Source organism: Nematolebias whitei, chromosome 10, assembly GCF_014905685.2.
Source record: "Nematolebias whitei isolate Nwh7 chromosome 10, NemWhi1, whole genome shotgun sequence".
NCBI lineage: Eukaryota > Metazoa > Chordata > Actinopteri > Cyprinodontiformes > Rivulidae > Nematolebias > Nematolebias whitei.
The window spans coordinates 29,261,312-29,287,689 of NC_056507.1; the positions used below are offsets into that span (position 1 = coordinate 29,261,312).

At 40.1% G+C, this 26,378-nt stretch overlaps 3 protein-coding genes and 1 non-coding gene across 4 annotated transcripts; 1 reads left to right on the plus strand and 3 right to left on the minus strand.

The window, feature by feature from the left end:
• Nucleotides 1-2,017: 2,017 nt before the first annotated feature.
• Nucleotides 2,018-12,931, minus strand: kif23 (kinesin family member 23). The gene is made up of 24 exons (XM_037683688.1): nt 12,918-12,931; nt 12,617-12,683; nt 12,325-12,453; nt 9,893-9,998; nt 9,564-9,700; nt 9,359-9,471; nt 8,960-9,130; nt 8,771-8,815; nt 7,828-7,940; nt 7,413-7,534; nt 7,229-7,331; nt 7,073-7,152; nt 6,879-6,998; nt 6,627-6,786; nt 6,268-6,432; nt 6,004-6,170; nt 5,741-5,914; nt 5,040-5,243; nt 3,834-4,060; nt 3,560-3,758; nt 3,210-3,443; nt 2,602-2,690; nt 2,298-2,376; nt 2,018-2,092 (listed from the first exon to the last, which is right to left on the minus strand). The coding sequence occupies exons 1-24, from the start codon at nt 12,929-12,931 to the stop codon at nt 2,018-2,020; spliced, it is 3,093 nt and encodes a 1,030-aa protein (XP_037539616.1).
• Nucleotides 7,668-7,762, minus strand: LOC119416560. Its single transcript, XR_005187108.1, has one exon. It is a non-coding gene; the product is annotated as a Z30 small nucleolar RNA (small nucleolar RNA).
• Nucleotides 12,932-13,839: 908 nt separating the features above from the next.
• Nucleotides 13,840-25,596, plus strand: ddb2 (damage-specific DNA binding protein 2). Its single transcript, XM_037683689.1, has 11 exons — nt 13,840-13,922; nt 14,014-14,157; nt 14,241-14,338; nt 18,051-18,242; nt 20,472-20,638; nt 21,755-21,854; nt 22,587-22,764; nt 24,622-24,767; nt 24,992-25,147; nt 25,229-25,274; nt 25,352-25,596. The coding sequence occupies exons 2-11, from the start codon at nt 14,022-14,024 to the stop codon at nt 25,594-25,596; spliced, it is 1,464 nt and encodes a 487-aa protein (XP_037539617.1). The 5' UTR covers nt 13,840-13,922; nt 14,014-14,021.
• Nucleotides 25,597-25,864: 268 nt separating this feature from the next.
• On the minus strand, nt 25,865-26,378 carry LOC119416456. Its single transcript, XM_037683690.1, has 2 exons — nt 26,283-26,378; nt 25,865-26,203 (listed from the first exon to the last, which is right to left on the minus strand). The coding sequence occupies exons 1-2, from the start codon at nt 26,376-26,378 to the stop codon at nt 25,865-25,867; spliced, it is 435 nt and encodes a 144-aa protein (XP_037539618.1).

The following is a 26,378-nucleotide window of genomic DNA, read 5'->3' on the forward strand; positions in this document are numbered from 1 at the left end:
ATCAAACAGAGCCTGGTCAAAAAGCAAAGCACTCAATATCTCATAGGAGTGAATTTAATGGCCACTGGTTGCACTGGGCTCTTGACCCTCTACGAGAGTGTTAGTCACTCTCCAGTGCTTCCCAATTGAAACACAGCCAGACTGGCGGTAGATGAGATTTCAACTGTCTACTCGAAGCCTGGATGACAGCGGCACCAGCGGATCAGGACTCCCAGTGATGCTCAGGTAATAAGAGATGGGGAGTCAAACTGGATGCTGGGAGAAACAGATTGTTTTTAATTATCGTTTGCATGACCTGCAGCTTCATGTTCCTCTGTCCTAGAGATTTAAACTGCACCTGACTGCATTATTGATGTGGACCAAAGACCAAAATCAGTACAACTTCACAAAACAGGCCCATTCAAAAAGAATTAATGTCCGTTAATGTGTTTGTAAATGCTTAATAATTATTACCCATCAGTTATAGAACAGCACCATTTATCACACTTAAATTAAACCAGTTGTGAAGTATTTATGTTCATTTCTGTCATTTCAGTTTTAAATATCAGATTTCAATATAAGAGCAGATTTTATATGCAAAATACATTGATACAATTTTAGTTAAAAATTGGTTAAAAAAAAAAAAAACTAAATGAAAAAAACACAAAGTTTGTTTTCTCAGTCATCCAGGTATATAACAACAAAAGGGGACTTCAGGGGTATCTGAGGCAGGCTTGAAACACAAGAGTCAGGGTGGCTTCTGGGTAATACCAGATGGCTAGGCCTCAGACTGACGAAGCCTCTTGGATGAGGGGCGAAACGTTTCTTTTTTAACAAAAAAACGAAGTCCAGATGACATGATTCAACCTTTTTTGTTTTTAAATGAAAAAAGTTGTATGCTTGAATAAGTAAAAGCACTTGATCCTGCCAAATGGTTATAAAATATGTTTAAAGAAAAAGTTTAAAGTCTAAGTATGGTAATTAAATTCATTATAAATAAACCTGTGAAAAGTGGTACTCCAAAAATAATTTAGTTTGTACCCAAGTTGAACATTGTTTCTAAAGCAATTTATTAGTTTTGCGAGTAAAATGTTCCGTCACATAATGTAAAATATAAAAAAGAAAAAACAATATAAAATCTCACATTTGTCAATGAACCTGAATCTTGTGTTGGTTAATAAAACTTTTTTTTTTTTTAGCTCACAGATCATTTGTAAATATAAAGATGTGGAGAATCATCCCATCTGCTCAGCTCATCTGCAGATTTTTAATCGTCCCTGTGCTGCCATCTAGTGTCCACTTGTGGTATAGCTGCAGATGAAACGTGTCACGTGAGGGGTCACAATAGTTGTTTTTTCTCCTGAGTTTAACAGCGACTAAAATGCAAATGACATTTCAAACTCTATTTGAAGCATAATAATGCTTGGGCTGATGTTTTAATATACCGCATTATTTTACATTAGTGTATATCTTAGACCCTTATATACAGTTTCTTTTAATACTTTATATTTTCGCTATTTTTGGATGTAACTGGGACCTTGGGTACACAATTTCTTTCCACCTCATGTACCACATGTAATGTGAATGACAATAAAGAAACTTTAAGCTTAACATAATTTAATTAGGCAAACAAACTTAGAGCGATAAACACTTTATCCAAGTCATATGTGCCAAATTTCATACTGAACAGTCACAAAAGGCTTTTTTTAAACTTGTAACAAGTGCCTTTTTTCAGAACACAAAATATTTTACAAAAGCTTTGGTGACCTATGTATACATATCTTTTGCATAGAAAAGTACAGAAAAGGTTTAAATATTATGATAAAAGAGCTAAATGTATAAAAAAAACAACAGTTCAGATTATTGCACAACAGCCAGGTGAAGACCGAGGAGGGGAGCCATCTCTGCTGCAGCCGTCAGTAGTTTTCAGGGTTTTCTGCGCCTGAAACAGAAACCACAGAGGATCAGACCTCTTGTCACACACTCCAGATTGTCAACTGAACAGTATTTTCTGATATGATACTGAATGTTTGCCGTATTACTTTGTAATCCCATGATGCTCATGTCCAGGTGCCATGTTTGACCCCGCCTTCATCTCCAAAGCCACCGAGCACTGGAGCAGAAAAATAAACAAAGATGAGAGATTTTAAAGTCTTAAATTTAAATTATATGACCAGCATAATAAAAACCATACAAAATAATTTGTATTTTCTTTCTTGATAAGTGTTAGCACAGTCACATGATCCGCCTCAGCTACAAACCCAATAAGATTTTTGCATCCAACATGTTAAGATGTTCACGTGATTTAAGAATCTTACCCTCGTCTCCACATCAGTCCAAGCACCATCCATTTGCTGTTTGTTGGCTGGAGTTCCTTCAGAAGACCTTCTTTTTCGGCTTTAAAGACAAAATTGACAATAAAAATAAATAAATCTATTGCCACATTTGCTATACTATTTTGCCCTTTAAAAACAACACTGGTGATTAGTGTACCAGGAGGTGTTTGGTGGGCAAAGTAAATATTAAAAAGTGCTTTACTGTTGAATCACTCAAGTTCTAACAGGAAATCTTTTCTATTTATTAACAACTTTAAATGGTGTCCAAAAAATACACCGTTCTTACTTTGGGGCTGAGGCGAGCTGCTGTTTAAGTGTCTCAATGTCCGTGAACTGAACAGCTTGTCCTCCTCCTCTGGTTTTAATCACATCCCCCTGAAAGGCAAAGAACAATTAGGTCATACTTTAACTAATAGCAGCAAAAATAAATAAACCTACTTAAGTTGATCAAAAAAGTATATTTAAAAAAATACACACACACACATATGGCAAGTCAATGCAAGCAGCAATTAACAAAAGTGAACATGTTATTACAATTTTTTTTCAATCTATAAATGAGTTTGGGTCAATGTCACACATAATGTCTCAGTTTATAAAGCAATGTCGACTCTACCTATTGAACCCCTGTATACTCCGTTAAAATACAGGACTTTTCATAGATATAACATTTTCATCAATCAAAAAGGGTTAAGCAACTTTTGCATATTTGCATCTTTTCGTATTCTGAACAAGCATAAACTCTTCTCAAACTTCAACACTCGTGGCTGCAGCTGCACCAACTTCTGCTCTCGCATCCAAAGTATAAAATGCTGTAATACTGGAGTAATTCAGCCATCAGTTGATAAACAGAGTAAAAATTAAGTTAGTAAATGTATTCAGCATTCTGCTGTTCACCTTAATAAGTTTGGTCTGTATCTCTCCATCTGATGCGACCTCCTGGTGTGTCAACACGTATTTGTCACACTTGGACAGGGCCTTCTCACTGGGCGCAGACACCTGGATGGCATTGGGGATGACCGGCTGCAGGACTGTGCCCAAGTCAAGGCTGGATGCAGGCTTGTGGTCCACCCATTTCTCCCCACCAGCAGAACGGGAGCGACGGTGCAGTGGTCGCACTGGTGTCGTCGTCTGCTCAGATTGAAAGGAACCATTTAAATAGAAGGACAAACGCAGCTTGGTGTAAAATTAATGTGTGAAAGATGATACGTTCAACTGTAGAAACTTTGTTCTAACTCTACACTGACCCTGTAGCTTCTCTCTAATTGATCTAGGACAGCAGGAGAGAGGCAGCACCCTCCTCTCTTGGACAAGCTGACTGAAGAACCTGCTGGAGACTGGGAATGATGAGCTGATCTAGGAGACTCAGCAGCCTGCCTGTAGTCTGGAGACTGAGCATTGGTTCTCTGGGTCGCAGACTGGGCTCTCAGAGCTGGAGACTGGGTTCTTGGGACTTGTCTAAGAGACTGAGAGCTCTGCCTGTTGTCTGGAGACTGAGTTTTGGTTCTCTGGATAACAAACTGGGATCTCTTGGCTGATTTAGGGGATTGGAAAGCCTGCCTGCTGTCTGGATCTGACCGCTGCTCCCATGAAGAGATGGAGCAAGCGACTGACAATGAGGTACTGCTGCTGGGCGATGGGCATGAGGATCTTGGAATCATCTCAAACATCTCAACCTCCTCAACTCTAAGGTCTCTGACTGCCTGCGGCTCTCTCACTGGACTGACATGAGGAGACTCAATGGGGCTCTGAGGAGCAAAAGTGGAAACATATTTAGCCAAAGGTTTGTATAGATTCATAAAGAAATGCATTTAGTAGAAACATGGACTAAGACATTTGTACAAGCTTGTATTTATCAACAACTGACACTATACAATTATCTTTAGCACCGTACACATGTACACTGCTGAACACGTTTCTAAATCAAAATTGAGCACCTTGATGCTTTTCATCTGAATCAAGTGTAGAACTTTGTCAAAATCATCATTGAGTTGGAACAGAGCGCATGTGTAAACAGCAGCAGTCACATTATAAATAAGGGTGGTTACGTTTGACAAATCAAATTATGGTACATTGGAAAAAACTAACAGCATTTTCTTTTTTTAAATATTAGGAAAATTAATTTTAAAGTATTTTTGCACCACAGCCCAAGCGCTGCAGAGAACTTCAGCACTTAGGCTGCCCATCAATGTTTTAAAACGTTCCCATCCACGGCTTCTTAAAATACTAGTTAGTTTCCTCGTTCTGACATGTGAAGAATTCCTCAAAACAGTGATAAAAATCGCCTTCAGGTAAAGTAAAATCATGTTTTTCAAGTGTTGTAATGAAAGCTACATGAACAAGAAATTTTAAGCTTTTGGATTTTTATTTTTTATTTTTCTGCCAGCAAGTGAATAATTATAGTCCAGCATAAGTTGTGTTGGACCAAAAGGTCTTCCCATTATTGTCATGCTTATTTAGTTTGGATGAAGGTTGAAAGTGTAAGCTGTCAAAGTGCAGGCTGGAGCATCTTTTTAGCTGCAGAGTCTTTGGAAAATACACAGCAGTCACTAAATATTTTTAGAACTAGTTAGAAAATCATATTCACTCTTTGGCTTTTCAATAATAATTAGAAACATTTGCGAGTTGCAGTAGGGTGGTGATGCAGCATGAAAACATTAACACCTGTATGACTTCCTTATGACATCTTATCCTAAAAACGATTTAAAGAAGATTTTGTAAACTTACTGGAAGAGGTGTGGGTGACGCTGATCTCTTAGTTGGGGGGCGTTCCTCTCTGGAGGGTCGCTGAGGGTGGGTCTGACGCGGTGGAGGATCAGGACGACCAGGAGTTTTGCTCTCTGCCACGATGGCTTTGAGTTGTTTAAACTTTTCATCTTTCACCCAGAGCTTGTTTTGCATCTCGAGCTGCATTGCATTAACACGTCTCTCCTGCACAAGAACATTAACATTTAATCAAATTATCACTCAGTTTAAAGTCTGATAATCAAAACCAACATACGTGAAGACAGGATCATATTTTTTAACTTCCAACAAGGTTAAAGTCAGGTCTTCTATAAACAGCACCTTCTCACAGTGGATCAACCAGTTTGATGTTGATATCCAGAACTAGCTGTTCACATGCAAAAGGAGGACCTCAGCCTAACGACGATCGTTAGAGCCCTGTCAATTGATCGTTAGTGCCAAGAAAGCCGCTTGCTATTCACATGCAAATAAACAGCATGCGCGTGAATAGCAACCTTTTGCATGTGAACAGCTAGTTCTGGATGTCAACAACAAACGGTTTGATCCACTATGAGAAGGTGCTGTGTTGCAGCTCCTCAGACTGAAGAAGTCCTTTGGGTAAAAGAAGAATCCGCCCAGAGGACCTGACTCAACCTTGTTAGATTTATCTACCTGGATTATTGAGCATGAACCTGGAAACTCACACATTCTTTTTCCCACTTGTGCTGAGTGTTTGAGACCACGCCGTGCATGCGCTGCTCCATGCGTCTCCTCTCAGACAGCTCCCTGTGCAGACGATGCTCTCTGGTCTCCAGCTCCTGCTGCAATGAACGCTTGTCGTCCTCGTAGATTTTAGTCGTTTTCTGCAAAATGTCGATCTGGAACAGAACCACACAAGGCATTTAGCAAACTAATCAAATCTCCAAATGATCTCTCCTGAAGTAGGTGGAATAAATTCGTCTCCAACCTTATGCTCCTGCATCTTGGCCTTCTTCTCTAAACGTTCAATCTCTGTCTTGTTGTTCTGGATGACTTTGTCTTTCTCCAAGAGTCTGCCATTTTGTTCATGAATCAAACAGTCTTTAGAACTTACATTCGAGTCCAGTTCCTGAAGCATAAACTTCATCGTGTTGGCTAAATTGGGGGGGGGAATGAAAAAATGAGCCATGATAGGAAAATTCAGTAGCTTGGTCAGGGGACTGAAAAGCTGAGCTCAAACGTGAGCAGGTACCTGCTTTGTTGTATTCTTCAGTCATCAGCTGCTTGATCTTGTGTCTGTTCCGCAGAGCTTCAATGAGACGAGGCAGGGTGACATCATCATTTGGGTCAGTCAGCTCAGAGGAGGGTAGAGGGGGTAGGCTGAGCACCAGGTTTCTTAAAACAGAGGAGGTCCCATCTAAAGAGCGAGCAAAAATCTGCAATTTACTACCCAAAAAAACAAGTTTTTATTTATTTAATTCCTTTGTAAATCCTTTAATGACATTTTCTTTCCTTACATTGCCTTTATTAAAAAAAATAATAATAATTGATGCCATTACTGTACTTTGATAGTTTTTATGGTGGACTTATTTAAACTTTTTTTTTTTTTACCTTTGTCTACTGGGCCACCACGCTCCTCTAACTTGCATGATAGCTCCTCTTTGAAGGCCTGGTTTCTATAGCGACGGCCTGGAGTAAAGCCACAAATGGGTTTGTCCATGGGACGAGCCACTTCCACCTCCTGGGTCATCTCTGCAAACCGCATCACCAGCTGCACAAACAGAGCACGTCTTGCTTATCTGACGAAACTAATTATTTTTGTCTGTATAATAAGGACTCGATGATCGTGTTGGAGCAACTTACCAATGTTTCCTCGTAGTCATCCGCCTTTGGATTGACGCAAACCACCATCCTGACCTTTCCTTCCCCATCAAAGTAGTTTTTAAACAGATGGGTTACTTTTGAATCTCTGTAGGGGACCATCTATGAACAGAAATCCAACATGAACTACAGTTTATCTTAATATAAGTGACGTTCGTCTTAGTCTGGAAACAAACCTTGTTTGTGCCACACGTTTGGTTTTCTCTGAGTATTTCGATGCAGGTTCGCAGATTCAGCAACGACTGATTAATGTTACCTGCAAAGTAAACCAGCATTAGGTCAGGTAAAACAAGGTTGAGAGTAAAATCAGGTCCTGCTGTTGGATAACAAACCTGCTTCACGTATCCGTGTGCCTTCTGCCCCCGTCCTGCCAGTGCGCTCACTTCCTGCCAAGTCCACCAGGCACAACTGACTAACAGTAACCTGGTTCTTATCCTGACGAATCAAAGTGACAAAACCGAATTGTGACGACTGTAATTCATCTCAGTTGGTATTACGACAGTGGTTCCAGCTGACCTGGAGAATGTTGTCACCATCGGCATCAAGAGGAGCCTGAGCCAGCTTGATGATGAACACGCTGTGCGAGCGACTCGACTCCCTGTTTAACCGAGTGTTTGCAACCTTCCTCTTCTTCTGACCTGGAGAGAGAGAGAAAAAAATATAACCACAAAAAAAAAAAAAAAAAAAAAAAGAAACAGCATAACAATTTGTTCTACAATTTCAACTCTTCCAATTTATGGCATCAAACTGATCCTTTAACTCATCTTCAACCTGCTCAGAGAGAAGATTAACTGAAGTCATTTCCTGGCCAGAGCTGACCCAGAGACCAGCAATTCCAGGTCAGACATATAAAATCATCACTGCAGTGTTAAAAACAAGAAGCTACGTTTATCACTTCACATTCAGCGATAGATCTTTACAGAAAACTCACCTTTCCAGAACACTTGAAAAGCTTCTTCTGCCGATTTAACCTCAACCTCCATGCAGCCGGCCACATACATGTTGTGATTCTGATCCTCTCGGAGGATTTTAGACTGAGGCGGTCTACAACAATAACAAACATGTTGAACTCCGAGTACCACAGAAAGAGACGATGTACATGAAGGTTTGCCATAACAAGGACGTCAAGCAGCAGAAGGCTACGACAAGGCAAACATTGAGAGGAGACACTGGCTGGCACAACATCACATTCACAGGTTTTGATAATCATGCAGGACGTTGAAGTTCACCACATGCTGCTTTCTAAATGTTAGAGAAGCAGTAAATACCTGAACAGTGCAAACATTTAGCATTAGGTGGGTCCTCCCAAACAAACTTGACTTTTAAAAAAATTTAACCAGCCTCTTAAGGAATTTATTCTACAGTTGTTACAAGAATTTGAGAAGTTTACAACCTTTTTATAATTTATATAGATGTGTAAATATTTAATATAAATACAAAAAAAGGTACCACAGTTTTTCAAATTAATGTTTTTGTTTTCTAGTGAAGAGTGAAAAAGTGAAGAGTTTATGAATAAAAATGTTAAGTTGTTATTTTTACAGTAAAACAGAAAATATCAAATTGCTGACGAGTCAAATAAACATGCAAACACACAGTCCTCATGTTTCACAGATGCACAAACAAGCCAGTAGAAAAAAAATATTGTCTTGGCATCCATTAGAATTTAAAGTTTGCTATTGGAAGCAGTTTATGCATTTTTCTAAAGATACCCAGCCTTGCGTTTAGGAAGCACTACTCACTACATCTGTGAAAATGTCTGCAGCATTAATGGCAAGGTTTGAGTTACTTTCTAAACGGTACATTTGTGTGCATAAGAAACAACGGCGTTAAACAACGCAGCTACTCTGGTGTCTGAGTATTCAAAGGCCACATACATGAACTCAGTGTTCTGGCGCACAGGTGTGCCTCCACCATTCCACCTAGTAAAAAGAAAAAGACAATAATTTTGTCTTCTAGCTACTCTGTGATTAAATTATTCAATGCTAAAACTACAGTATAACTAGTTGACAACCATTTTATGTGCAAACACATTTGAATACTCCAGTTTATTTTTAAAAACTCACTTGGGCTTGATTGCATCTTCAAAACTGTCCTCCAGGAGATCATAGATGTAGTTGTTGTAGATTTCTATGTAGGAAACAAAGATGCTGTAGCTGCTGTCCTCATCCACACAGTCTGCTTTACAAGCCTCCTCTGGCTGTAGCATGTCACTGATTTCAGGATCAATCTTTTGTCTAAAAGTAGAAACGTTATCAGTTGGACACATATGCAGACACGTTCTGCAGCGGAGCATTAAATGTCACAAGACTCATTCAGAGGTAAACAGTTATTATTAATAATGTTAAACATATTGAGAGCAATAAAAACTAAATCTGTGACAGGTTACATCAATCATGTCAAAACGCATTAAATATTTTAAGCCTGAAATGACAAACACTGTAAAGTGTTGTTTTTCTTTTTACCTGGAGGAGGGCGTTTTGGGAACAAACAAATTGTTCTCCCTTCTTTGGCGCTCCAACAAAGCATCAACCTCACACTGAATTTCCATGCCATTTTTATCATCAGTCTTAAAAACCTGGAGGAAAAAATACATTTGGATAAATACAGATTTTCTAAACCGTAAATGTGTATAGTTTCAAAACACTGTTTTACAAGCTGTTCTCTTACATATTTTTTGGCCTGGAGGGGACCAACACTGTTAAAAATCATGTCCAGGGAACGAGGCAGAAGTCCACCCAGACCCGGAGAACCAGTCATGGTGAAGGTCTTCCCACTTCCTGTCACCCCATATGTAAAAAGAAGACCTGCAACAAAAAATAAATTTAAAAAATATATATTTTTTTTCAATACTAGAAATACTGAACTAAAATGAAGAATTAAATAGATAAATCTTGAATTCTGACCTTACCATAGTTTATATAAGTGGAATAAAATGCAGCAGAATTAAAAAGGTAAACAACAACATGAACAAGCTATGGGTTGCTCTGTGCTCTTACCATTTTTTCCTTGAATCAGGTCATCAACAAGGGGTTTGGCCATACTTTCAAAAAGCTCTTTCTGTGATACAGACACTCCAAAGACCTTTTTGAACGAGTACTGCATCTGAGAAGATAGATTTGACAGTGCAATTTATTATGTGTTGTAAAAAAATTGATATTTTGTCAACTAGATAATATAAAATAAATAATTGTTTATCCCTCTGCGGTCTGTGCAAAACTCTAGTTTAAGGTTAACACAACACATTGTTCAAAAGACTTTAAGCATAGGTCTAAACTTGGTTGGATACTTTTATCCGACTTCATGCATCTGTAAAAAATAAAAATAAATTGTAAAAAAAAAAAAAAAAAAAGAGTCTAAACAATCTATTTTCTTAAAGCAGCCACAGCCCTATTAGCTTATAATAAACACCTGAATGTAACAGTAAGATAATGTGCAAGACTCTGGAACAGTCGTTCTCAAACTTTTCACAAGTAAAATAATCAGAAAATACTACGCTGCCCAAGTACAATCACCACAGTGGCATCACCACTTTAGTGAAAGGTTCCAAATAAACAACTGAACTGCCAAATTTAACCTGAAAACCAAACTTGCTTCTTCTTCCGAGTAACACATACTGGTAGTTCAATATGTAAAAATGCTTTGTTTGCTAAATAAAATTAATTATAGACGTTCTTCACATTTCAGCTTTTAGGACAAACAACGAAGTTATCTTGATTCAAGTGTGACAGTCTGTGCTTTGCCTTGGACTCCCTGATCACTGGTCTGATTCAAAGTTGGAGTCAGAGATTCTTTAGTCATTCACACCTCATGTGGTGGAGCAAAATTATGTACACGGGGTCCCAGTTACATCCAACAATAAAATGTAAAAGAAAAACAATGATAACATCTAAGATATGAACTAAGAAAAACATCAACTAAAAATATACTAAGCACTAGTAGCATAAAAACATTACGTTGAACATCAGCACAAACATGAACATGAGTCTGTGAGCAGATGTGCACGCATGAACACATCATCATTGAAACAGATCAGCAGCAACATGAAACAGATCAGCAGCAACATGATGTGATTTTTTTCCACGGTGATTATTCTGTTTAGAGATTCAAAGGAAACCATCAACACATAAAAAGAAAAGCACGACATACAGTACACTTCTGTCATGCCTCACCCTCTGCCCCACAGCTACCAGTAAATATGCAACGAGATTAAAGTCAGGTCCTCTGGATGGATTCTTCTTTGTTGAAATGTTTCATCTTTTATCCAAAAGACTTCTTCAATCTGAGGCACCGCAACAAACTCAGTCTTATAAATAGACCCCGTCACAGTGGGCCAACAAGTTTGCTGCCGACAGCAAGAACCAGTTATTCACGTGCAAACGGAGGACCATCAGCACAGCAATTGATCGTTAGAGCCCCAACAATAGGTCGGTCGTTAGCACCCTGATGGCCACTTGCTATTCACAGGGGCGCGAGTGATGCTTGCAATAACAGCATTGCAAGAGGTTGGAAGTTGAACATGGAGACCCCACCATTTAAAGATGGACAGGTTCTCTTCACAAAGATGACTTCCTTTACTCTTCTCTCAAACCAATGTTCCTCTCTCCAACAAGAATGTGCACATCATGTGCCTGAAAGAGTGACTCCAGAAGATCTGATTTAACTCAGGTCTTCTGGAGTCACTCTTTCAGGCATGAAGACTTGATTTAACCTTGTTAGATTTTTCTACCTGGATTATTGAGCATGCATCAGGACACAACTGAATAAAATTTTTAGATAATTTAAAGACATTGTTTCAATCAAATTCCCCCACTGCTCTGCACCTTTTGTTGCTAGCAAGTTCTGTAGCAACTTCCCTGTTAGCAACTAGCACATCAGATAACCTGCTACCAGTCCATTTCCACAAGAATTCTCTAAATAGTTTCTTTTGTATTTTTCATTTGGAAGAAAAGACTGCACTTTACTTGAACCACTAATCTTTTTGTCTACCTCTTTTTTTTTTTAAATAAATCTTTTTAGAACACAGTTCAGGTTATAGCGGTCAGTTAGCTTACTTGATGTGCTAATAGTTGATATTAAATATTTAAACAAACCACAAGAAGGAGTGGTGCTTGTATCACAGTTTGTAAACCTCTTACTAATGTAAGAAGAGCTGAAACAAATGAGGGAATCAAATGAGTGACAATAATTTAAGTAAAAGACATTGCACTTTGTGGCATTAAATAAACCAAATAAAATGCAGATCATATTTATAAAAATCATGTATTTGGAACTGGGTTAGGGTCAACAAATACATGTGCTGATCAGGAATGTGTTGGGAGACTTTGGCTCAGAGCAAGAACAGAAAATTGTTAATTTTCATTGATTATTTTGTTTTTCTTGCCAACAGTAAATGTAGAGAACCAGCAGCTTTAATTTAAAGATTTGTTACCTCCTTGTATTCCCCATTGCGGTGAACCTTGAAGCCCTCGGGAGAGTGCAGCTGGATGGTGGTGCTGCTGATCACCTCGATGCAGCATTCCTTGTCCTCCGCGCTCAGAGGCCGCACACGTAAGTACACCTGAGTAACATCACAAAGAAAACAAACGTGTTCAAGAATAAGTAACAAAAGCGTCCCTGATCACTGGTGAAGTGACACGGCTTGACATGAAAGTAAAGACTATGCTAGTACCGCTGTTATGCTAGCTGCATCGGTTGCTTTGTTAAAATCAGCTTACACTTACCCCAACCGGGTCTTTCTGGTTGTTGAGAAACTTTTTTGGAGGAGGCCTGCGGGGCGTTTTACACTTCCTGAATTACCAAAAAAAAAAAAAAAACTATGATTTAATTCATTGTTGTTAATCTCGATTTTTATGGCAGATCGTGGCTAGCTAAGAACTGGCTGAAAGGTTAACGGATAAAGTTAACGGATGCGAGATTATCGAATTAATACATTATGAACTATAAATGATTACCCCAACTAACACAATGCAGATAGATACGGAAGTCTGAACGCGACAGGTAGACAAAATAAAATCAACTTACGCTTGTCTGTTCATCATGTCAGTTTGACTCGGTGTCACCGTTCTGTTGCTCTAATTTTGAATGTTCCCTCCGCCTCAAATAAAGATGACGTTTTTTGGCAACAGCCAATAGGAGTGCAGAAAACCACACACGTGGTTTCAATTTTACTTCCGAGACCTTTTATGGAAATACGGCAACAACAAAAAACGTGTTCGCTAAAATATTTAGAAATTATCAGACAAGGTAGAACTTTATCGTACGTTTAAACGGCAGACAGAACAACCTAGAAAGCAGAACAACCAATATTTGAGAACTTTTTGATTTTTAAAATGAAAAGAAGTCCTTTAAACAAGCGCAGGGGACAGTGCCACCTACCGTCCACTGGCTGTAAACACAGGCAGGTTACTAAACATGGCCAGCCGCTGGGAATATCCCATCAAGTTTAAAAGGAATGAGTTTTTGGGTGGACAAGATATGAGTGGGAAAAATAATGTATGAATTAGATAACAAGAAATTTTCCAAGAATAATCCAGTCGGTGCTACTCCTCCATGGTTATACCCAGATATAAAAGTGAATATGAAAGTTCTTGAAATGACGAGACTCACATGAAGTAGGGGTGAAAACCAGCATCCAGTATACCTCAGACATTCTTATTATAATTATTTTAAAACTACATGGCTCTAAAAACACAAAGGGTTGTGTGGGAATAGGGATACATTCCAGAGTATGTACAGTATCCACCTGAAAAGAGAGGATAAACGGGGAGAGAATGGAGTTTAAAATGAATATTGAGAACAGAAGAGGACATCAGTATAAGAAAAGCGTCATTTTTATTTTTGCATAAAACAAAACAAACAGAATTTAGTACACGCTCATGTACAGTAGGTGGCGGTATGCACCTTAAAGCTGTTTGCGATCCGCCATTAAACAAAAGAAGAAGAACCTGGACAGGTCACGTGGACTGATGTTATGCAAACCTTAAGTTCTTGTTGTTGGCTTTCCGCATTTACTGCCGACTGTCACAGGTAAACAACAGGTAAAGTCATTATGTGCACAGACTGGTGAATCATTGTCGAGTCAGATCATTCCTGTTGTGCCTCGTTCTCGACTTTATAGGGGGAAACATGAAAAACAAGCTCGCCGAGGTAGATTCACACGAGTCAAAAAGTAAAGTGAAGAAGAAAAGAGCTGCCGAGGACCCGCGTCCAACTCTCGCTAAGAAACTGCGAGACAAAAAAGATGGAGAGACACGCGAAGCAGGTGTGCAGCTCTGATGTGACATCATCGACACTCACCTGAGAGGAGCTGGTTCGGACTCATGAATGGGTTTGTGCGTCTTGCAGGGCTCAAGTCTGCAGGAGTGCAGCGGAAGACTGGGAGCATCCTGCATTATATTTATAAAAGCACCTTGGGCCAAAGTCTGCACACTCACATGAGACAGGTAAGAGAACCTCAAGCTGCTGCATTACCCACTGAACTGTTTTCAGTAAGGAAAGTGTCCTGAGGTGGGTTGATGGTCTTAATCTGAGTATGTAGACAAAATAAACCCAAACCCTGTCACCAAGCTCAGGAGAAATAGTTTAATCTGTAATAAACTTGTTGCAACAATTAATTTGCAGAAAGCATATTACCTATTCTTCCCAATGCCCCTTTTTAATCTGTGATATCACCCCAAGTCACTCAAAGAAAATAATAAAATGAAATAACCCACCTATGAACACAAAAGAAGCACAGCCAGCACATTATCTGTTTAAACAAAACGTACATTATACTGAGATGAGAAGCTGTGGTGCATGTTCTTGACTTTCTTCATGTTGTAATTTGTAGTTGCAGCCACAGTGAGACGTTCAAGAGGAGCATGGGTCAGTGGGTTTCTCTGTTTTTGCTTGATAGTGTTCATGGTTGAAAATGTTGACTCACAGGTGTAAAAATTCAGCTTTTATTACCCCAGTCCCAAGAAGAAAACACAAGTCAACAATAACAATGAACAATAACAATGAATACCAACTCCATGCTCAACAATGAATATGCTGTAATATGTGTACGGATGAAGATGCCCCCTTCACAGTTCCCCCTGCCCCCTCATGTAACCATGGCTAGAACCGGCCCTGTGATGCTCCTGCGTCCTTCACCACAGATGACAGAAGGTGCGGAGACGCGCACGGCCAGTGATCAGCTGATCCATCTGAGGTTAACAGGATTGTTTTTTTGTTTTTTTACCTCTACCGGCCGGTTTGACCTGCCTCCTCCTCAACAAGTAGATTAACACAATTTTATATTGTGCATTCTCATTTTGTCTTTGCGCTGTATGATTCGTGAAACCGCATCATAGAAGCCCGAGCCGACATGTGCAGTTATTGCGTAATGAGCCAGCACGTTTTAAAAATGTACTGGCTGTGCTGGTGCATTGTTGTAACCAGTCACGAGACGAGGGCCACCATAAAGCATGGCGAGCCAATCGTGCTTTTCTAAATGTGACCTATGAGTGACATGTATGTGTTTGCCTCCGAACAAGAGAAGGGGTTCTCTGCACATAGATATCACCTGTGTCTCTGCAGACCAAAAGTGGGCGTTTCTGGAGAATAGGCGTTTGTAGAGGACAAAATTGGTTAGCTGTATTTTCTGGATCTTTAGGTAAGTTACATCAGCTCTTTTTTAAACTGATGGTTTCTAAGAAACGGCGTTATATCTGCTGTCAAACACAAGATTTTCTTTTGTCCTTGGGTTGTAGGCTGCACCTGACACAGGTTGTCTGAGTGTGGTCTGAGTACAATGAAATATGAAGCATCTGAAATGAAACTGGCTCTTGTCAAAAGTCTGGTCCCAATTAAAGATCAAGAGTCCTGTAACAAGATTAATGGAGACAAAAACAAAGTTTACTCTTTAGAAGTTCTTCTATGAGATCTGATCTATGAAAGGAGATGAATCATGGAGTAGGGTTGACCCTTTAAAATGTGAGACAGCTGAGGAAGTTAACCAGTAAACAGAAAAACCTGCTCCAGTTACAGAACTCTTACAGAAACTGACAATCACTCATCTGCAGTGACTGCAAGTTGAACAAGAAAATGTGAAGTTAAAGGAAACATCCTTTGTCCCAAAGCCAGTTTAAGTATCATTATTATTTTGGTTACTTTATTTTTCTTTCTTATGATTGTAACTATTTTCACATTATTCAACAACTAAAACAGATTTTGTTTTTAATGTAATGGCTAGATATTAAAAAACAAACATGGCCCTCCCCACTACCCATTTATGATGCTCTTATTTTGAAATGTAACCGGAAGTTCTGAGAGGCGGAAAGAGAAGTTATGGAGACGCCGCTAATGTCGAACCGGTCTTGAAGCAGACCCATCACTACTATAGTGCATTAATAGATTTGTTATTTTGGTTATGATGGGTGCACGATAATTTCCCTCAAAATAAGATAATTTTATGTCTCTACTACCATAATCCTACATTTCTCACCTGGCAACACTGGGAGGAAGCCACTGCTCTCCATAAAGAACATGGCTGCTTCTCTGCAGTTTGTTAAAGATCATGTGGACAAGCCAGAAGACTAAGAACGTTTTGTGGACAGATGAGACCAAAATAGAACTTTTTGGTTTAAATAAAAAGTGTTATGTTATGAGAAAGGACAACAGCATTCCTGCATAAGAACCTTATCCCATCGTTGAAACATGGTGGTGGTGGTATCATAGTTTGGGCCCGTTCTGTTGCATCTGGGCCAGGATGTCTTGTCATCATTGATGAAACAATGAATTCTGAATTATGTCTGAATTCTAAAGGAAAATGTCAGAACATCTGTCCATGAACTGAATCTGAAGAGAAGGTGGGTCATGCAGCGACACGATGACCATAAGAACACAAGTGGTTCCACCAAAGAATGGTCCAAGAAGAATAAAGTTCATGTTTTGGAATGACCAAGTCAAAATCCTGACCTTAATCCAATCCAGATGTTGTGGAAAGACCTGAAGCAGCAGTTAATGTGAGGAAACCACCAGAGTTGAAGCTGTTCTGTACGGAGGAGTGGGATAAAGTTCCTCCAAGTCAGTGAGCAGGACTGATCAACAGTTACCAGAAACATTTAGTGTCAGTTATTGCTGCACAGGCGGGGTCACACCAGATACTGAACGCAAAGGTTCACGTGCTTCTACCACGCACAAATACAATACGTAGTATTGGGTCTTAATAATTTGTGTAATATTATCTAATATAATGGGGGTGCAAAACTAAATTGTGATCTGATCAGCCCAGTGGAGGGAGTGCAGTAGAGCCGCATCCATTTTTATCATTTGGGACTCCATCTACACACAACAGGCATCATGGTCTGCTTTCACCTATTTTTGGTGGGCAATAATGAATGAAAGAGCAGAAATTGGGTGGCTTGACGTTAAATTGAAACGTTTCAGACAACTTGGGCACAGATTTTAGATTTAGGAAAAGTGAAGCAGGTGGATCTCTCCCAACAGTGATAAAGATGAACTCTGATGTGTATGAGAGGGAGCAGTAATACCAGACATGTTTAGGCATGAATAGGATCGTTGTAGCTTTGTTTGACTCTATGGAGCACACTGAAATAACTATTTTTGTGGAGCCCAACATTTTTCAGTCAGGTCATCTGGACAGTTTCTTTTCTTGCTGAAACGTTTCACCTTCCATCCAGAAGGCTTCATCAGTCAAGGAAACGCACAACAAAACTGATTCTTCCCCCAAACAGCTTACTCCAAAGTGGAACAAACCAGTTATGTTGGTGCTAAGATGGTGTCCAGATGGCCTGAATGAAAATTGTTGGATTTTGTACCTGGATTATTGAGCATAGACGTTTTTTGGTTTTGAACCAGTTTGACATGACTGTCGACGAGGAAGAGGGCCGGCACAAGAGGAGGGGGCGTGCCAAAGACACCATCTTAGCACCAACATAACTGGTTTGTTCCACATTGGAGTAAGATGTTTGGGGGAAGAATCAGTTTTATGTTGTGTGTTTCCTTGACTGATGAAGCCTTCTGGATGGAAGGTGAAACATTTCAGCAAAAAAATAAGAAACTGTCCAGATGACCTGACTAAAAATTGTGGGATTGTATACCTGGATTATTGAGCATGGACTTTTTTGGTTTATTTTTGTGGAAGTGGGTGAAAACGTTTCTGTTTTGCAGTGTCTCCAGGAGCCCTTCATTCGTTCCCTGTCCTCCTATCATTTCCATGGTTCCAGCAGCCTATTTGACCGCAGAATCACCTGCTTGGAGTGGCACCCAACCCACCCCACCACTCTGGCTGCAGCCTCCAAAGGTGGAGACATTTTCCTGTTGGACTTTACCAACCCCACAAATAAAACCTTTTACAAAGGGGTGAGTTTCTGCATTGATTTGTTTTGTGTGGCGTTAATGTGACAACATGAAGTATTTAACAAATGACTAGTTTTGAACTCCGCCCCTCTTTTATAGGCTAAAGACTAGGGCTGGGCGATATATCAATATTTTAAAAATATCGAATTTCATACGCAATATAAAATGAGACTATATCGATATAAAACAATATAGTCTTATACTCTACCTACTTGAAAATCTGCCAGTTTTTCCTCCCAGTCTGTGACTTCATGCCACCCCTCCTTTTCCCCCTCACTGAATACAAACCCACCCCTCCCCCACCACTTGCTGCAGCTGAAGACTATTTGAATTACAAAGCTGAGCTTAAATATGCAGATATCTTTGTTGACTCACAATGGGAGAGCACTGTAATTTCCTGATAGGTGTTAAAATGTAAAGCAGAGGTTTATGCCCCCAGTATACTCTCACGTACATCGGTCCACGCGTACCGAAATAGTCTAAGTGGACGTCCACAGGGCATGTCCACGCAAAGCTCAATTTTTACGTACGCGTACTCGATGTCGCACAATAAACTGCCCGGCGATGGACTGTTTTGTATGCAACACCAGTGTATTAGATTTCCCTTCTTCATCCCTGATCTGTCCTTTTCTTTTGTTTTTTTGCCAAGAGGCAGTGATCTCTTGCTCCTCTGTTGATGCCATGACTGAAATTGTGAAAAATGAAGGAATTTGTCACAAACTAATTAAAATCAGGTCCAGCGTGGCTGCAGGAGGGTCTGGAGATTTCCTGGTGGGCTGGTCTGATGTGTGGGCTGCAGGGCCAGCGCTCCCTTTTTATTTTTTAGAACTTCTTATTAACAACATATCAACACAGAACACCGCTGCGCCTGGGGCTGCCAACACTTGTTTGTTTTTTTTCCCGACCTGTCATTCAGTCCAGTAGGCGTGTCAGCAAATGACCAATCGGCGACCTCAATTTGTCCCAACGGTAAACGCCCCTTGTCTGTGAAGCTGCTCTGCAGCCGCTCAGGGTGGACGCTCAAGCATGAAGTCTCGACTCTCTGTGGACGGTGCTCACAGTTTCTGCGTGGCTGACAGGATGTGGGAGTATACTGGAGCCTTTAGTGTTCTCCAGGAAATTAACTGGTTTGAAGTGGCAAGGTATGACGTTGTCTTCTCATTAAAAAACATGAGATAAATATCCAGTTTAGGCTGATTTATTTGCTGTGCTTCTTCTGGTATTTACACACAGAAGTTTAAAGCGCAAACAGAAGCTCGATAAAAGCAACAAGGCTCCGTCTGTGTCAGGAGAGAAAAACTCTGACACAAGCAGCTCTGCGCTTTGTTTACACAGAGTGGTGCATTCACAAGCGTCGGAAAAGCCACACTGCATTCAAGAGCATAGGAACTATGAAATTCAGAAACAAAGGAGCCGTAACCAAACAGAACCGAGCTCAGTGAAGAAGCCAACTACACACCAGTGTGGGCTTTCTAACAGCTTTGTAAATAAAGTTTATAAAAGGTTAAATTAATATTTCATTAGAATCAGACTTTTTAAAGAGCAAGTCAGCCTTTCGTTATGTTTGCTCTGTGTGTGTTCTGTTTAAATTTTAAGTGTACAGCTGTGTTTTTGGTTTTGTTATGGAGGAAAAAATATCAGTTTTATATTTCATACTTATTTTGTACAGTTGCAGCTTTGTTAATAAAAGTGCCTGTGTGACAACTGGGACAAAGCTTTGACTCAGAAATATATTTTTATTACTTTATGGAAAGAAAAAAATATCAAGATATATATTGTATATCGCCATTCATCTTAAAATATTGAGACGTGTGGTCCATATCACCCAGCCCTACTAAAGACTAATTATTAGATTCTGAGGGTAATTTCAGGACTGTGCATCTTTGATGCGTTTGTCAACACCCTGTTGTTGATTCTCTGCTCAGATGGGAACTGGTGACTCGCGTTACAGACATGAAGTTTAACCAGTTAAATCCCACTCAGCTGTACACCTCGTCTATGGGAGGTACAACAGCTCTTGAGAGATTTCAGTGGGATCACCCCAACAGTGTTTACCAGCACAGAAACGCTGAAGTAAGACTTGAGGCCCCTCTTTCTCTGTAAGGTTTTCAGTCTCGGATCGGTCTTCTCATCAGGTGGCCCGTAACGTGTTAAAACACTGGAACTTTTGTGTCATCGTGAAGTCGGAGCAACACCCACGTCATTGGCTTGCATCTGTATTTCTGTGCACAGAATGGAGCAGGGGACTCTATTGGAGGGATGAAGTTCTGTCCCACAGATTTGTCCAAAGTGTATTTGGCTTCTGGAGAAGGCACCCTCACCCTGAAGAGCTTTGAGGGCCACGCACCCACTCTGCTGTCCAGAACTGCAGACTGTGACCACAATCACCACGATGTTTGGTGAGGAAACTAAAGAAGACTGATGCTTGACAATACATCACTGCACATCGTTCTTGACCTTTTTCCCCCTCGATTTTAGAACAATCTTCTTAAATTTAGATTTAAACAAAGATGCAACCACGGGAGCGGTGGTGTCCGGTCCTGGTCCTCGAGGGCCCCTGTCCTGCGTGTTTTGGGTGTTTCTCTGCGCTGACGCACCTGATGTGAATGAATGAATGAATGAGTGAGTGAGTGAGTAGCGGGCTTCTGCAGAACTTTGAGACATGCTGAAGAGCTGGGAAACGACTAAAACTTGTGGAATAGTCCTAAAGGACCAGGATTGGACGCCACTGCACTAGAGTTAAAGGGATAGTCTGGATCTTTTGAAGTGTTGTTCTGTGGAAAAATTGTAATGGTTAATATCTTGCCTGTTGCAGAAAGCTTTTAGAACGACCTCAGTTTGGAAAAATAGTTTAATTCCAACCTGATTCAGCTAGCAACTAACCCGAGTGGGTTCATGAGCAAAGTGGATGTCGAATTTTCTCCAAACGGCTTCTTCAAAGCGTTGCAGGTTAGACACTAGCTGTTATAAACATTTCCACAGAACCGCATTTAAAAATATCTGAACTATTCATGTAAGCAAGAAGACATTAGCAAGAGAAATGAGTGCCATTTTGTTAGTTGTAGACAATGAAATAACAAATGTACTGTATTTTCTGGACTATAAGTCGCTCCAGAGTATAAGTTGCATCAGTCAAAAAATGCCTCTTGAAGAGGAAAAAACAATATAAGTTGCTTCAGAGTACAATTCGCATTTCAGAAGTGTATTTCACAAAGTGCAAGAACAGCCATTTAATCTGAAACAACAATAACACAGAACATACCTGGGATCCTGAGCAGTAGAAAAAGTATTCTATACGTCTCAGGACTGGCCAAACTATGAAAAAAAGTGCAACTTACAGTCCGGAAAATACAATAATGTGGTTTTCAAGATTCATCACGAGTCAGATTACAGAACAAATCAAGTGTTAAAAGTATAGTGTGTCAAGTTTAAACAACTATCCTTGGTAAGGATTGCTGATTGTTCCCTGTGTGTGTGTCCAGTCAGCTGACTTGGCTGTTTGTTCTGTTGCACAGCTTTTGGTACTGTTGTGTTGACGTGTCTGTGAGTCGACAGATGCTCGTCACCGGAGACAACATGGGACAACTTGTTCTTCTTGGTTTGGATGGCCAAAAGGTAATCATTTTAGAAAAGAGAGGAAGAAATGCTGCTTCTTATCAGCTTGATTGATTTTAACTCAGTCATACCTTTAAGTCTATTATTGACACTATGTAATTTTACACATTACAGAACATTTGAAATGAGGACTTTTTTGGGGGGGAATAGGATCTATTTTTGTCTCGGTGCCTCCATCTGTTCTTTTTACAAGGCTCATATTGGAGAGAAGAGATTTAAGGAGATAAAGTCTGGAGTTTAAACCGTTTACGTTTTGTATCTGCTCATGAAGGTTTAGTGCAGTCCATGGAAGCTCTTTTAAAAGATTTAGTTCTTTTCTCTGAAGCTAAAAAAGTGATTCAAAGACAAAACAGCATTCAAAACATTCAAAAACACAGAATGAACAATCAACAAGTGAAGCTTTGCATCTGTCGACCACAGCGGAGGCAGTGTGATGATATGGGCCAGTTCCACTTATCAATGGAACCAATCGACCAGTTTATTGAAAACGTAACTTCTGATAAAACTGTGTTGTAACGCAAATATTATAATCAAATGCAGTACATGAGCACATCTGCACTTACATTTTTATTGTGATTAAAGTACACAGAAAAAAAGATAAAAAATATATTTTCAGTATATACACTTTCAGGTTTAAATGTGCTTAATTTGCAAACCTTTGTATATTTTAAAGACTTTTGTAAATAATGGTCCTCCGCTTGTTTTTTAGTTGTATATTTTTATTGTTTTTAGATTTTCAGAGAGAAGTTGCACAAAGCCAAAGTAACGCACGCAGAGTTTAACCCTCGATGCGACTGGTTGCTGGCGACGGCCTCTGTGGACCACACAGTGAAGCTCTGGGACCTCAGGAACCTCAAAGACAAGAAAAGCTTCCTTCATGAACTACCTCATGAGAAAGCTGTCAACTCAGGTTGGATTCTGTTTTAGAAAAACTTTTTTTTAACAGAGTCCTGACTCGGACATTCTGACGTCACTGATGCAAGAGACCAATAATTAAATTAACCTTAATGAGTAATCAATTTCTTCTACGTAGCTTAGAATAAAACTTGTGATGGGCAGTAATGTTTTTTGCCCGTGTGAGTCTGTGTCTGTTCTTTAGCAAAATATCTCATGAACTACTGGATGAATTTAAATGAAACTTTCAGAAAGTAATTTATGGATGTGCATTTTCTACAAATGATTTATTTTTGGAGTCAACTCGATTCAAGATGGCCGCTACAGCCAGCTGAGCTTTAAAAAAAAAGACATGTAAACAGTAACTCTGTCAGTTCTACTGATATTAAGCTCAAATTGAACATAATAACCAGGAGTCACTCTCAACACACTCTGAATGTGTCGTATTTTGTTTTTGTGTAAAACTGCGGTGTGTTTGACTGAGATGACTACAGCTCCGTCATCTCTCACATTAAGATGCATGAAAGGCGATGGGTGATGCATATTCCTTCATGGAATGCTAGGCCTTTAATTTAAGCTATATTTAAACATATTCCAGAAGTTTTTCTGCGTCTGTCTCATAATGAAGGAAATGTAGAGTTACTACTGCTCTTTGAATTGAGAAAGCTCCTCGGATGAGGAGCCAAACGTCTTCCGTTACAAATCAAGTCCAGTTGTTTTTGTATTGAGCGCTTTTTGAATTCATCGTGTCCTGGATGACTGAGAATCTTCACCAGCATAAACCAAATTGATTAAAATAATTGAAGAAAGTCATAAACACTGAAAAATTTTGGAAAAATGGTTTGTCAGGTCATCTGGACAGTTTCTTTTTTTTGTGCTGAAACGTTTCGCCTTCGATCCAGAAGGCTTCATCAGTCAAGGAAACGCAACACAAAACTGATTCTTCCTCCAACAGCTTACTCCAAAGTGGAACAAACCAGTTCTGTTGGTGCCAAGATGGTCTCTTTGGTATGCCCCCTCCTCCATTTTTATAGCAGAGTGAGCCAGACTTTATCCTGATACATGCTCAATAATCCAGGTGGATAAATCTAACAAGGTTAAGTCAGGGATCCTTTCTTGAAATGTTTCATCTTTTATCCAAAAGACTTCTTCAGTCTGAGCTGCAACAAACTCAAACAGCCTCTTCTCAAAGTGGATCAGCCAGTTTGTTGTTGACATCCAGAACTAGCTGTTCACATGCAAAAGGAGGACCATCAGCTTAACGACTGATCGTTAATGTCCTGATTGCCTGATTAAGCTGTCCTCCGCTTACAATGCTGTTATTGTGAATGTCACTCAGCCCTCTGTGAATAGCAAGTGGCCATCAGGGCTCTAACGATCAGTCGTTATGCTGATGGTCCTCCATTTGCATGTGAACAGCTAGTTCTGGATGTAAACAACAAACTGGTTGATCCACTATGAGAAGGTGCTCTTTGAGTTTGTTGCAGCTCAGACTGAATAAGTCTTTTGGATAAGACGAAACGTTTTAACAAGAAGAATCCCTGAGTTAACCTTGTTAGAGCCAGATGTTATTGACTCACAGACTCTCGCAGAGATCATCATCAGGACGACGTTCAGCGAAAAGGAGCAGCTGTTCTGATCAGAAAGCAGCTCGTGTTATCACAGCTATCTACCCAAATTAAACTCGGATCATTTTTTGGAAACAATTTAATTTAGTTTTTCTCTTATCACGCTTCACTAATCTATTAATTTTGCTTCGTTCCACACCTCAGTGACTTAATCTAAAGGAACATCACAAATACGTTCGTCGTTTTAGTTGTGTGACGACCGTCTTTACGTTATTTTATTTTTGTTTGTGGCCGTTTCTTCGCAGCCTATTTCAACCCGTCGGACTGCTCCAAGCTGCTCACCACAGATCAGTACGACCAGATTCGTGTTTATGCTTCGTGTGACTGGACCAAGCCTCAACAGATCATCCAGCACCCACACAGACAGTTCCAGCACCTCACACCCATCAAAGTTGGTCTCATCTCCTCATGTTTGCACATTATCCTCCAGCGAAACGTCCCGATTGGTCACAAAAACAGATGCATGAGAAAAATACTTGAGTTTAGTATGACGATCAATTAAAAGTGAAACTAACTGAATACATCCGTTTTGTATAAAACAAAAGCCTCAGTTTGCTTACATTAGTGTATAAAATGAGATCAGATATTATTTATGATGTTCTGATTGTCCTGTAGGCCACGTGGCATCCCATGTATGATCTGATTGTGGCTGGGCGCTACCCTGATGATCGTTTCTGCACCACCGATGAGAGAACCATCGACATCTTTGACTCCAACACTGGGGAGCTTGTGTTTCAGCTGTATGATTCCACCGCCACAGGGATAAAGTCTGTGAGTCATTTATCAAAGGATGAACACGTTAAATAATAAAACCTGAACATATTAAAGCCGAAGAGTTTTTTGTTTTTACAGATCAACAAATTTAGCCCAATGGGTGACCGGATTGGATCTGGCATGGGTGAGCACGTTGACTGTTTACCCCGAATCACATCAGATGTTTAGCAGAGACGTTTCATGAAACTGTCCCACTCACAGGTTTGACACTGCTGGTCTGGGACCACGACGAGTCGCTGGTCGACGATCGGGACAAACCGCACGAAGAAACGCCGACTTCGTCTGGTTCGTTGAGGGGCCAGCGGAGGAGTCTGCAGCGCTCCAGCAGGGACCGGAAGGGTTCGGCTGGAGATGCAAAGCTCAAGAAAAAACTTGCTGCCCTTGAAGAAACGGAGACCAAAACCAAGACTAAACAAAAACAAGCTCAGACGAAGAAGAAGAAGTAAACTGTTACAGAATCAGGGAAATCCTTGTAAATTTATTTGTTCCTGTTTGTGTTTCAAGCATTCAAGCATGTTTGTAAAATGTTCTTAATACTTTTCAAACTAAAATGCTGTGTACATTTTCACTGTAGTTTTTCAACTTTATAATAAATAAATTGTTCATACATGGCTAGTCTTGTGAAATGTTTGATCACGTAGATGATGATTACTGTTCAAAACTAGAAGACAAAAGCTGCTGATCAGTTCCACACACTTTATTCTACATGTGTTTTCAGGAGTAACTGAAGAGGAAGCTTCCACGTAGTTCGTAGACGGTGATGTTTGCCAGCTGGAGCAGCACTCCGCCCCACGCCTGTCGCTCCTCTTCACTCACCTGAGCCTGGTGGGCCGTGTACACCACGCTCAGGATCAGCTTCTCAAACTGACCCAGGGTCAGTGGTTTCTGCTGACGAGCTTGCAGCGTGCGCACCATGAGCTCCATGGAGCTCAAGCTTTTTGGAATGCCATCGTTGACCTGAGCCAAGAATTGCTGCCCTTTCCTCATCGATGCCATCTCCTCATCCAGCAGGAAGACGTTGTCCTGGTCTATGGTCACCCCTCCCAGCAAAAACTGCAAACAAGACCTTTTGTGTCATGCTCGAGAGAAATGGCACAAAGTATTTTCATGCACATCAGCAAAAGGCGAATACCTCAAACATCAGGTTTGCATCAGAGACCGATGAGGCGGTTTGAGATGTTGGCCTTGTGCCTCCAGAAACATCTAAAGAGGACGTCGCATGAAACAT